At 41.4% G+C, this 12,801-nt stretch overlaps 1 protein-coding gene across 2 annotated transcripts in view; it reads left to right on the top strand.

Annotated features, from left to right (window-relative positions):
• LOC139351065 (doublesex- and mab-3-related transcription factor A1-like) overlaps window positions 1-12,801 on the top strand; it is a 63,229-nt gene that overhangs the window by 49,549 nt on the left and 879 nt on the right. Inside the window, exon 2 of one of the 2 annotated variants that reach the window (XM_070992723.1) lies at window positions 12,090-12,615. In XM_070992723.1, the coding sequence (XP_070848824.1) occupies window positions 12,138-12,615 (478 nt within the window). In that variant the 5' untranslated portion in view covers window positions 12,090-12,137. Of the gene's footprint in view, window positions 1-12,081; window positions 12,616-12,801 lie in introns of those variants that run through there. The other variant, XM_070992722.1, reaches the window with a different exon arrangement.

The raw sequence follows: 12,801 nt of genomic DNA on the forward strand, positions 1-12,801 counted from the left end.
CATGGTGCATGCTGCATATCTTTCAGTCATGTTGCTCAGTGTATTATAAGGATCTGTGTGACGAGACACTAATAATTTTGTACATAGTTTATTGGATTGACCTTGAATTGAGTGTTGTTCCTACTCTCCTGACTTTCAATGACAGCCTGTTTTGGGGCCACTGTTCACTTAAAGTACCACAAAAAGCTCCTTATTTAAAGAACTTCACACCTTGTTAACTTGAGCTTGTTCCTTGTAGTTTTGCTTCGATCAAAGAACAATTGTAGGCAATTATAGGCAGGTAATTCCACCTGTGGACAGAGAACAAAAAACTCACCTTATGCTCTACTACACATTTGATTAGTCTGCTTTGTAGATTCCCAAATCAAGCTGGGCCTCATCAACCAGTTAAATTAAACATTGTGTGTAAAAGTATAGTGTTTCCAGCTATACAGTGCAGCATATTGCATATCATGTGCTGATTTAGAAATTTGTAGTCTTATTTAATATTGTTCAGTCCTTTGTTACATTTGTTTAACAAATACCTTATAGCGTGCAGAAATGCAGCCATCAGAAAATATATAAAATCACAACCATATATTCAAATGAACTAATAATAATAATAATAATAATAAAATGCGGGTCTTAATTTAATTCCTGGCAAAATGTGATTTAAATTTACCAGAATTTTGAGATAAAGCGTCAAAAACACTGTACGAGGTGAAGTCTGTTTAACGCTCTAATGAAAGGGTATCACAGTGTGGAAAAGTTAGAAGCGCAAATAAACTGTAGCGCTTAACCGCAATGCGCTATTATCTATCAATTCACCTGCGTTTTTCTCAGTGGGTGCTTTCCGACACATGAGTGTTTTTTTCCCTGATGAAATCACACTTTGATGTTTTTCCCTGTTGTGTTCGGCTTTTGTTGCGGGTGGACAGCCCATCTTTATTCTGTGCTAGCAGGGTAGCGGGGCTTCACAAGCTTTTCGAACCACTATTTTCATGGTTAAGCTTTCATCTCATTTGCTGGTCGAGGAAGTGTCATGCTGCTGTGGAGTGGTGTGTTGTTTTGTTGTGAGGGGCGGCCTCAGCTTGCCGCCCTCATCGGGGGGTTAAAGCACCCTGCTTGCGGTAGGAAACCAGGCTGGCCTTAACAAGACAAAATCCAGGCATTGATTTGACAAAATAGTATTTGGAATTAGATGTTGCAGCACAAGCAAATCACAGCTGGGGTAAAAACAATTCTCCCATCGGGGGGCGGTCATCCCTTAGGGGACAACTGTACCCCCTGCCCACCTGGGAGGATCAGAGCCAAGTCTTAAAGGAAAGGAAGACAAAGTTGTCAAATTTCAGGATGAAAAATCAAATCCTCCCTTTGGAAAAAGAGGAAACATGTGTTAGCTTATTAGCTTAATAGGCTAAAGGCTAATTGCCTGGCTTCAGTAATCTTCTCATAATCTTCTTCAGCAGATGTTCACCCAGAAAAGACATCTTCGACTCAAATCTGGGAACTCTTCATCTGATGAAGACTGTGAGATGTAGCTGAAATTCCCAGAATAAAAGCTAATAAGTGAACCTTGAGTTTAAGTTTTTTTAAGCTCACCCTCAGGTATTCATAGAAAAGGCTACTTCAGAGCCAGTGAAATTAGGTCTGCCATTAAAACAAACACTTGTGGAAAAAAATATAAATAAAAGCCACAATGAAGTTAATCACTTGTCAAAGGGCTCATTATTACAGGAGAGGGACAAACCTGACAAGAACCGGACAAAGGCGACACAGTGGAGGCACTTTGGCTTCAATGAGCCACTCTGCTGGTGCTTTGGTGACATCAGAGGTCCTCTAAGCTGTCCTTTGTATCCGTTCCTCGTACGCCTCGTCTCTCGGGCCGTCCCCCTTGTTCTCACCAGCGGGTTGTTTTCTCGTCCTCTCATTAAGCCCTGATCCTAAAATGAGAAACCCTCCAAACAGCACCACCTGACCGTGCTGTGACCCTGCATGTCATGTTGAGCAAGGGCATTAGACAGGTATGGCTTGTCAAATGTCGAACATTTTAAATGTAATTGCCACGTAGATTATGGTCACTGGGAATTTTTTTTTTTTATGTTCCAGTGAGGGTTTTGTTCATGAAGTGAAGTCATAGAGAGGAGGGCTGGGTAGATGGTGGAAGTACACAATCTCACAGCAGTTCCTGAAACAGTCACAAAGTTTAATCTACAGGATTCATGCACATGAGCTCAAATGTTCCCCTTTTTGCCTAACACTCATCTTTGAATCTTGGAAGCTGAAATGCATGCCTGCACCTCATCCACCTTGTTCTCATTTTGCTGTAATGCTAGCAGTAACACCCCATTAGACTTTCCAAAATAAAGCTGGTACGAAAGGGACCAACTGTACTTGGTTAGGTTTAGGTAAATTTTGTGGTTTGGGTTGAAATAACTACTTCCTTAAAGCAATCGACGCTGACTCTTGGTTTCACCACAGCCTGGTCTCCTCTGTGAAACTACTTTGATCCTCACTAGTTTGAAAATCGTGCACACAAATCTCTGTATTTAACTTGACTATTTAATAAACTGCCCTGATACTAGGCTGGGTATTTCCTTACTAAGTGCTTTGACCTGGCACATACGCACTTTTAACAATCCGTGAAACAATTTTAGCCACTCGAGTGATCTTGCACTTTCAATTCAACAACAAACTGGCTAAAGGGGAGTCATGTTTCAGCTTAAACATATAACCTGTTTTGTGGTTGGAACACAAAGCCCTTATACATAGCAGAGATGCGTTTGAAAGGAAATACTGGTGACTGTTAAATGCCTCATGACTTAATCCTTCCTCTTAGGGGCTGAAGATTCTCACCAACCTCATACCAGCAGTGATTATTCATTTGTGTCACTGGATTTTGTAAGCATGAATACCTTTGATTGTTCCCCACTGAGGTTAAAATAACACCTATGTGCTGAGTTTGACTAAAGGTTAGTCAAGGTGAGGATCCTTTTTCCTTTCAAAGGCCATTTCACTTTTTATAACATCCCACAAGAGCCTGACTAAAGTATTGAACACATGTATCACACTAAGCTCTAATGCGATGGCTGAAACTGTTTCAAAGCAGAGCGTCTGATGTCAGGTGGTGATAATGCTAATTCCAGGTTTTGAGATGCAAACTCTAGTGCATGTCTTCAGAATGGGAAAATCCTCAGGATGTATATACAGTTCATATAACTCAGAGCAGAGGAAGACGGTAACTCGCTCCTTCACAATTCTCCTTCTGAATGAGGTTTCAGCTTGTAGCTATTAGCTTGACTTTATCCAAGTACGTTTGTCCTCACAACTAATTCAGATTAGCATGTTTGCAGCCTTAATGACTCTCAAGATTAGCCTTGTTTGTCACTGTGATCTCATCCAGTGATGAACTTATTTCTTTACTTTATTTCATCACAGAAGACAAGCAATTGCTGGTCTCTTTTGTATTTCTGAGTTGCTTTTTTACGTATTCATGAATTGCCTTGTGGGCCAGATCAAAGGGTCTAGCAGGCCACATATGGCCCGCAGGCCAGACATTTCCCATCCCTGGACCGAGCTATCCTGGATCGACTTCATAGGCATTACGATGCAATAAAAGTGCCTTTTGTCAAAGCTTTCTAAAGTTTGTAAAATAGTTTTCTAACTTCAAATAAGGTGGAGTACTTTCTCACACTCTGTGGAGCTTCATGAAGAGGATCTTAACCAAAATGTGAATGATGGCAATGATAAGCTGTGTTTGCAATTCAGGGCGTCATGATCAGATAAATTCCCTAAAGCCTGTGAACTTAAGGTTGCAGTTCTTAGAATCTAAAGCCCGCATTGATGCCGGTACTCCAGTTGTACAATTATACAACATCTAAACTGATAAAAGATCCCATTTATCTTGGAGTTTGTAGATGCGAGGGAGTAAGATCTTCAAAAAGTTCCCCAAAGATCCGTAGAGTCCCCCATTTGTAAATGTTTTTGAAAATGGTGCTTTGTTCACACCTGTGGTCAGCACTTTATTTTGTGTTTTTCCTTTATCTCAGTTTAATCTGCATGCAGCCAGCATTTTGCAGTCCATAGTTCTGAATAGACTGCAGTGTGCATTGTTATCTGCTCCTCTGTCTCTGTACCTGACTGGCTGTGGCTCCCCAGCGGCTTTGAACCATATCCAGGTGTCAGTCCATGTAGATGCATGTTGCTATGGTTTGGTGCCAACACTACTGAATGTGAAGGAAGCGAATCTTACTTGAAAACCTTTTGCACAGTCATGCCATATAGTGCAAAATATCACAAAGTAATGTCTCATTAAATATAAAGAGAGCTCTGTATCATTCTCATAAGTAATGTTTGAAGTTATATGTATGAAGCAGTTGTCGGTTCGGCCGTAATTATTAGCATTTATTATTATAGAGAATGAAAGCATGAAAGCCCAGCAAATACAAAAATAACTGCCACTTTCTTTTGACATTTCAGTCAACAAATGTGATTATATAAATCTAAAATATAATCTGTGCAGAGAAAGTGTGAAGAGACCAGCAGGGCTGTAGCCCAGGAAATTCTGAGCTCATGAGTCTAAGTCCCCTCAAAGTGCCACCTCTCCCCTTAGTTCAGCAATTTGACTGTTCTGTTCTATTTATTGTAAATGTTATTCTGTAAGATGAAGGTCTAAATGCTGCTTCAAAGCCTCCCCTGCTGCCAGGAATACAACTTAGGTTGGGATAATAGGGAATCTTATTCATTTTGCTATAAAAGTAGTCAAATTTAAATATAGTGACTCTTGAATAGGACTAAAATGTGCAAGATGTCTTGGCTGTTTTACAATATATCCAGTGAGTCCAAAAATACTGGAATGAGGCAGTATTATCGTGCACATACTGTATGTTCATATAAATCCTCAACTCATAGGGTATTATTTGAGGTTACTTACACTTATTTTTGCAGTTAAAACCCGCAGATTCAGAGAAAAAAACCTTTCAGGACGTGACCGTAGTGTCCTACAGTCCTGCAAACATGTTTCATAACTTGAATAAGAGGTGAAGCACCTGGGAATGACAGATATGCTGAGTCCACATGGCTTCCGCACTTTTGCTCCTGTTTTTGTTGAACTTGTTTGCCGCCTAACTTCTGACGTCTAATGCAGGAGTAGAGCACAACTCCCTGCAGCTTTGAGGACTGAAGCTTTCTTTTTTTTTTTTTGCTATTCCATAAATGCCATGTTGATATTTAATGAAAATAGGCCACAGTAAAAAAAAAAAAAAAAGGTTTCTTGGGATGATGTTTATAATAAAATTTAAAACATGTAAAGGTTTCTTTTGTAAATTATCATACTATAAATTAAATATTGTCACATGTATATCTTACTGCAATTTCCAGTGGCTTATTTATGAAATCAAATCAAGAGAGTGTGACATTGTGGAAGCCAGCATACACGCTGCTCTGCATCTCCATCTGACTGAATGCTCAGTGGGGTCACGAGAGGTAAAAATAAACAACATGAGATAAAATAAAGAAAGTATTGTGAGGTTTCTGTTCAACTGTAACAGATTTATCACGTCTCAGTGGTTTCCTCTGTGAGAAATGAGCAGAGTTCATGTGAACATGGAGTCACAGGTATGCTGGGGGCAAAGACATGAAGGCATGCACAGTCGGAATTTCAAAATCTGTTGCAACTCTGGCTCTGCAGCCACTTGGAAATATAGTAGCTACTAAGAATATTAATATACCAATTACATAATGAAATGCAAGATTAACGTTGAGTTTAAACCAATGAAACATAGTGGAACAATGCACATATAGTCCACAAAACCTCATGCACACAAACTCACTTCCAAATGCCTCCCTGACGGTTTCATGTTTCCCCTAATCTCAGCAGCGACTCATATCTGATCTGTTTAGCCACTATCGGAGACAATGTTTAACAATTTCTAAGCTGTTATTGTCTGTAACTGAAAGCCTAGAATATTTTCCCATAACACCCTGGCAGAGATGTGCAGCACTGATGTCTCTACCTGTGCCCTGCGTTCATCTGATAGCACGTTCACCTCCTTCTTTATGCTTCACCTCCCCCTTTCCGTGTTTGTCGTTTTGTTCTCAACGGTGCAGCGCTGAAACAGTTAACAAAATTTCAAGGTTGTATGTGAAGTATTTCCCCTTATAGCTGCTATAATTGCTATTTTTTACATCATCGATCACTCAGATTTCTATTTGAAATGTGAAACAGGTCACTCAGAGTGAAGAACTCATAGAAAATGGTCACACAATTGTGCAGTTCCTTTCACCTTCACAGCATGGTTTAGCATCTTTTAGCACATTGCTTTGGTTTTGTGGTCCACAACATAACTATTTTAGAGCATTCAATAGCTGAGCAGCCAGATATTTTTCTCAGCAGTGAATGGAAACCAAACCAGAGCTACAGAAAGAGTGAATATTGCACTTGGGTGGCCATAAAACATGTTTCCAAATGAACATTTGGACATTAGTCTGCCACCGCAAGATATGTAATAAGCTAACACGCTTGCCATAACAGCTTCATATGGTGATGATATATCAGTTTTGCTTCCACTGGCTCTAAATGGCAGAAGAAAATCAGTTACTTTAATTTTAAATGACAATTTCTAAAGACCTTAATATAGTTGAAGTTCTTCCTTCCTTCTTCATTTTCTAACTCTCTAAAGAACTTACATCAGATTTACTGTTCTGAGAAGATTCTTACAGCCTCCTCATCTGATCCTAAAGACATCTGAAGACCCTCACAGGAGGAGGAAATCTTTTCAGCAAACAGAAATGAACCAGAATCCTTTGTCAACAGGATGACGACAGATCCTTTCACTCAAGACCCTGCAAACAACGCTTTGGAGGTCTGATTGTTTGCTTATTTGTATATGAGAATGAGGCGAGGGAGAATCTTCTTTCATTTGGGTTTTCTTTTTAGCCTCGACAAGCAAAAGTATTGCATTTAATCTAAACTAATCAATATAATAGAGCTTTTTCAACCTATGCAAAAGTACAATTTGCATATTTAAAGGTTATGCAGAAAGAGGAGCTCCGAATTGACAAAATATTTCCAACCTACTGATCACCTCTGGCTTATTCACTCAAGCTTCAGTGTAAAGTGCATATTCATATTTGCAAAGTACCAACAGAGAGTTCTTTCCCACGTCCTGTCTATCATTAACACTCCATTTCCTTGTTAATGTCTGTCAAGTGTCACATTTTCATGAAAAAAAATGCACACTTAGAAACACGATTCTTCAAATCCTTCGCAGAGGGCTGCGCTCATCTGCCACTAAGTTATGCATTGTTGAACTGCAAAGCTCTCCTTGCAAGTGTATCGTTAAGTAAAGAAATGTCTTTGACAGGAAACAAATGGAGAGTGTAGCCAGAGTAAGTGCAGAACGAGGAACTCTCTGGGTTCAAGCTCAGCCTGTTTAGACAGTGAAGGTTGCATTCACTGGCATCTGACCAGAACCTTTCAAGGTACTAATGCTGCCTACCCACACACACACACTTGTATTGGCACTTAAAGCACTTAAATGCGCACACAAACACACACACACACAATGAGCCGGTATGTAAACGCGAACCTGCATTTCCTTATAGATGCACCGTGTTGATGCAGATGTAATATGCATGATTAAAAAAGGTACACATGGGTGCACACACAACCCACGCCCACACACACATCCATACCCTGTACTCATGAGCAAACTTGGCTGTCTTTGGCCCACCATTGTTCACTGGCACTGAGGCATTGCCAGGCTAAGTGAGGGGCCCTGATGGATCCCCACCAGACTCAGACCACCAATAAAGGTGTGAGATGGGGAAAGAGAGTAAATGGAGGGATACTGAATAGGGGAGAGGAAGATGGCAGAAGATAGCAGAACACAGAATACAAGGTAGAGGCAAGGAATATGAGGAAAATCTGTTGTCCCATGCATTCAAATGCACAGGTGTGTGTATGAGAGCAATATGGATGTTCCCCTCCTGTATGGCTTGTCATATATCAGTCATCATTACAGAATAGAAATGCTCAACCCCGCTGTCTGAACTACAGGTGCAACAAGTTTATTAGCTCAATTTCCATTCACCCATATTTCAAAAAGAAGAGCAGAATAGCATTATGATAACTTCATATAAATTTAGCAATAGCACAGTGAGAAAATATTCCATTACAAGCAAACGCCATTCATTAAAAGCTTTGCTTAACGTAGCTCTAATCACTATTTTTGTATTAAAAATGGGTCAAATGATGATGCAAATGGGAAAGGGGATGCTCATGGAGACAAACCAACACAAAATGTATCACCTGAAGCAGAACAAAAAGAAGAGTGAGCATTGGCCTTACATTGGACAAGTCTCCTGAAACACCGCTCCAAATCAAGCTAATATTACTCCACGTGTACTGGGTGTGCTAATAGGCAGCTGTTTGCTAATATGTTAGCTGCAACAATTGTATAAGGTGATCATTTGATCAAAAAGTAATAGAATGAAAAGAACAATATTTACCACAAAATTCTTATTGGTGTACATATAAAGATGCACTAAATACAAATACTCATGTAAAGTACAAGTATCTCAGAAGTACTTAAGTGACTGTGTTAGTCACCTCTGCTGGCATGATTAGCCACACAAGTCACCTGCAACCCTGAGGGACACCTATTGTTTATATTTTGGTGTTATCAATGGTTTCTGAAGACTGTGTCACCTTTTTGTCAAACGTCACAACGATTCTATACTTTGGAAGAAAAGTCTGCACTTACATGTTTCAATGTGAATTTTTGCATCTCAAAGCAAGCTAGTAATCTGATCTCCAGAGAAAGATGTGTGAGAATATTTCCGTAGGATGCTGGCAAAGGCGTAACTTCTGCTCCAGGCGTTGTAAACAGAGACACCAAGTCCAACAGCACAGCAACAGTCAGCATCCCCTGGCACGAAAATAAAAACAGAGGAAATGATCTTGAAAGCTCGACTAAAAGCAAAGTTGCTTGTTGAACTCCGCTGAGACCACACACGTCACATGGAACACAAATCAGTTTACCCTGTGTTGTTTTTTTTCTCTTTCCCACAAAGTTTTAACACAACAAAGTAACTGTGACATGAAAGTCCAACAGCGGGGAGAGAGACTTAAATTCACATAAAGGGAAATGAGAGCGAGTGAATGTGTTGATCACAGCAGCAACCCAACCAGCCTGATGGCCTTCGCTGGTGGCCGTTTGCCCGTCAGCGGTGGAGTGGAGGCTACTGTGTGGCACTTCAGTGACAAAGGTGTGAAATGAGAGATGAGAACGTAAACACACAAAGGTTAAGACGCTTCGTAGGCTGAAAGAGAGGCAAATTTGTTGTAACTTGAGTGCTGCATCTTCAGAAACAATGCAGCAGTGTCAAAGCTAAGAAACGTTTCCACATGATTCTGTAGCGTCTGTGACTCAGAGATGGCAACAATGATGTGATCTGAGTTTGTGCATCAGAAAACTTGCAGCTGCAGGACAATCATCTAGGATACAAACCCACTACAGTGTGAAATTTGAATGCACAGCTTGTCTTTATGGAAGACTATTAAAGAAAAGATTTGCATCCAGATGTCATGATTTACTGGCTAATGATGGGTTTCTCTTCCTCTGCCTCCTTAACCCCCACCCTCCTTCTTTCCATCTCTCTGACAGTGGGAGACATAATCAGGTTTTGTGAGATTTGGCAGTAGATTAGCAGCCACCTTGCTTCAGATAAGAAGCTTCACAGATAAAGCCCTGTCCTAGGAGGCACATGGCTGTGATTAAACACCATATCTGACATGAGTAGATCTGTTAAGAACACAATTAAGACACTGTCTAGCCATATCTACTCTAACTGCACTTGTCCCTGCTAATCCCTTCGTTCTGAGTTGGGGTGGTGTTGAAATATTCTGACTAAAACAGATCATCTGTGCAAACGGTGGAACTGAAAGCATGATTTTCTGTGATGCAAAGATAAAAGCAGTGTATACTGTACTAGTTGTTCTGTAAATTAGATTATGATCGAATGACACAAACTAGTTGAGAAATGACCTTATCTCAAGGTGAAACTGATCCGGTTTGAATGCCCTTAAACAAACAAGGCCTTGTAGTAATCCTATGATCCAGAGACAAACAGAAGAGGCAGTAAATGAGTAAATATAACACCACAGCTTTTATCCATAATCCAATTTAAAGAGGCTTTTCCAAAACAGCTATTTTGGTGCCATTTTCCTCCTCTGGGTAATTAGAAATAAGACTGAAACAGAACCTTTCTAAGAGCTCAATACATAAGGACACACATATTTACATAGGCTTTTTAACACCACGCTGCCTCCAGCCACCCTTCCTGCAAGAAAATGCGGTAACTGGTCCATATAAACTGCCTTAGTGGTCTGTATAAAGAGCCAGGTGAGAGCAGCTTAATGTGCCTGGATAAACTCGCCAGCCACAAATCCAAACTTCAAATTCCACTTCACAGTGGATGCAATGATAAAAGCTGCATGTGCGTCTGCACAGCATCGGCATCGCTGGCATTTATTCATGTTTTTAGCATTTCATTGTTGATGGATGCATTTCAGATTATCTTCATGTCCTGCGCAGCTGGAGTGACTCTGTACCAACCCCTATCTATCAAGGCCCATAACTTGTGGAACATCTTTCTGCAAATAGCAGACTCGCTTCTCAAATCCTCTTTATATACGAGTCATTATCGGGATGCTTTTGTTACGACAAATGCCTGTACGCACACATGCACAGATTTTGTGTTTTTTGCGTAATATATGCTTTCTCTTTGAGTATGTGCATACATGCAGTGTCATGGGGCAGGTGGGCAGGCATGCTGCTGATAAGATTCATCAGCTAAGCACTGATGGAGCAGAAGAGGGGGAAAAGTACTGCCTGTCACTCATAAGTTTTGCTTTCAAAAACAGTAATTCTCTTTTACCAGCAAGTTGAAACACCTACCAGCCTGTGCGCGTGCTAAGTAGTAATATTAGAGACTAATAATAGCTACGCCTGCCTCAAATCATTGTGTATTATACCATAAGCAAGTTTCCCGGCCTCTGCTGTAGCAGACCTTCCTCCGAGATGCCATTCAGGGATTCATTATCTCTGTGAAAGAACACAAGGGGGTTGAGTGCTTCCATCCACTGCCTCTTTAACCCACATCCATTATTCAGAGATAGTCTAGTGGAGTCAGAACTACAGGGAGACCAAGAGAAGCCTCTCTCTGTCTCACTCTTACATCTACAGATGATTAGGAGATGTCTAATAGCTGAGGACTCTCTCATTAACATTTCAGTTACCATTTTTAGCATTTAGTTTTTGCAGATTATGTGTCCACTGTATGCAAATGTAGAGGAAGGCAGTGTGCTGATGTGCACATGCAGGGCCAACAGTGTTGTAGTTATTTGTCTCCCTTAGTGACTGCCACTGTTTGTCACATTATGTTCAAGTTTCTTTCTGTGTAATAAAGGCAAAGTGAGCTGCGGCGTGTAACTGGATCCTGGTAGAATGGAGAGAAATGAATGAAACATGTGACAAGGTGCGATTAGTTATCACCAATCTTGCTGGGTGTTTGTTGACAGATGGGTCTTTTGTCAAGGTAATGCCAGTACAGAATAACCAGGTAGATAATTACCTGTTGCTTTTGTGGCTATTAGGGCCATTGTTGTGTTAAAAACATCCTAATAGTGAATATTCAGTGCTCAGGATGGCAACCAAAGGGGGTCATTGTGGCTAGTTGACCTGAGGCAACGTGTTTTCCTTTCTGTTTTGAAAAAGCTTCTTGTTAACCCATTAAAAAAAAAAAGGTTCCCTTTCCACTACTGGTGCATAACCAAAACTTTTATGCAAATGTGGATGTAATTTCCCGCAGATTCTGATTCAGTTTCTCACTTTTTCTTCAACTGCAGCTGCATATTGGCTCAGTTGCATCAGATCAGACCTCTATCCACCCGGGATGCAAATAAACATGATATGGTATTAAGAGGCTGCAGAGGAAAGGGGTGTGACGAGGGTGTTGTATTTCATGTCAAACCACCTGGAGAGGAGACACTTAAGGCGCGCCGGCTGAGGGTGCAAGCGGCAGTAGAGAGACGCCAGTCACTAAAGAAGGCCGCTTCATTTTGCTTCAACTTTGCGTTTGCGCCCCCTCAGGAAATGGACAGCAGGATCAGACCGCTTGGCCTGGCCGGGCACACCGCCAGCCCGCTCGGTGGTTTAACGGTGCCCCCTTCCCTGCTGAGACCTCCCCCTCTATTCCTCCGGGCTTGTAACCCCGCGCTGGAGAGGGGGTACCCCCGCACCCCGAAGTGCGCCAGGTGCAGGAACCATGGTGTCGTCTCCGCGCTCAAAGGCCACAAGCGCTTCTGTCGCTGGAGAGACTGCGTGTGCGCAAAGTGCACTCTGATCGCGGAGAGGCAGCGGGTGATGGCCGCACAAGTGGCCCTAAGGAGGCAGCAGGCCCAGGAGGAGAGCGAAGCCCGGGAGCTCCGGCTCTTGTACCCCGGCTCGGGGATCGGCGGGGAGACAGGGATCCCTCAGGGCTCACCCGTAGGCCCCGGGGTGCCAGCAGTTACCGGGAGCACTCCAACAGCTCCCAGTTTTGATGTAATTGGAGCGGAGAACCAAAAAGATGGTAAGTTGAAAACAAAAAATATTAAATTGGAGATTATTTTTACCCTGTTAAAAAAAGAAAGCCTACAATAATTTAAATGCATGAAACAAATTAGGTTTATTTGCAGTTTGAGTAATATTCAAGTTACCACAAAATAATACAAAACATTCGCTTTTAGACAGAGCCTTCATCAAGTGATTTTAAACG

This window comes from Chaetodon trifascialis, chromosome 23, assembly GCF_039877785.1.
Source record: "Chaetodon trifascialis isolate fChaTrf1 chromosome 23, fChaTrf1.hap1, whole genome shotgun sequence".
In the NCBI taxonomy this organism is placed as follows: domain Eukaryota; kingdom Metazoa; phylum Chordata; class Actinopteri; order Chaetodontiformes; family Chaetodontidae; genus Chaetodon; species Chaetodon trifascialis.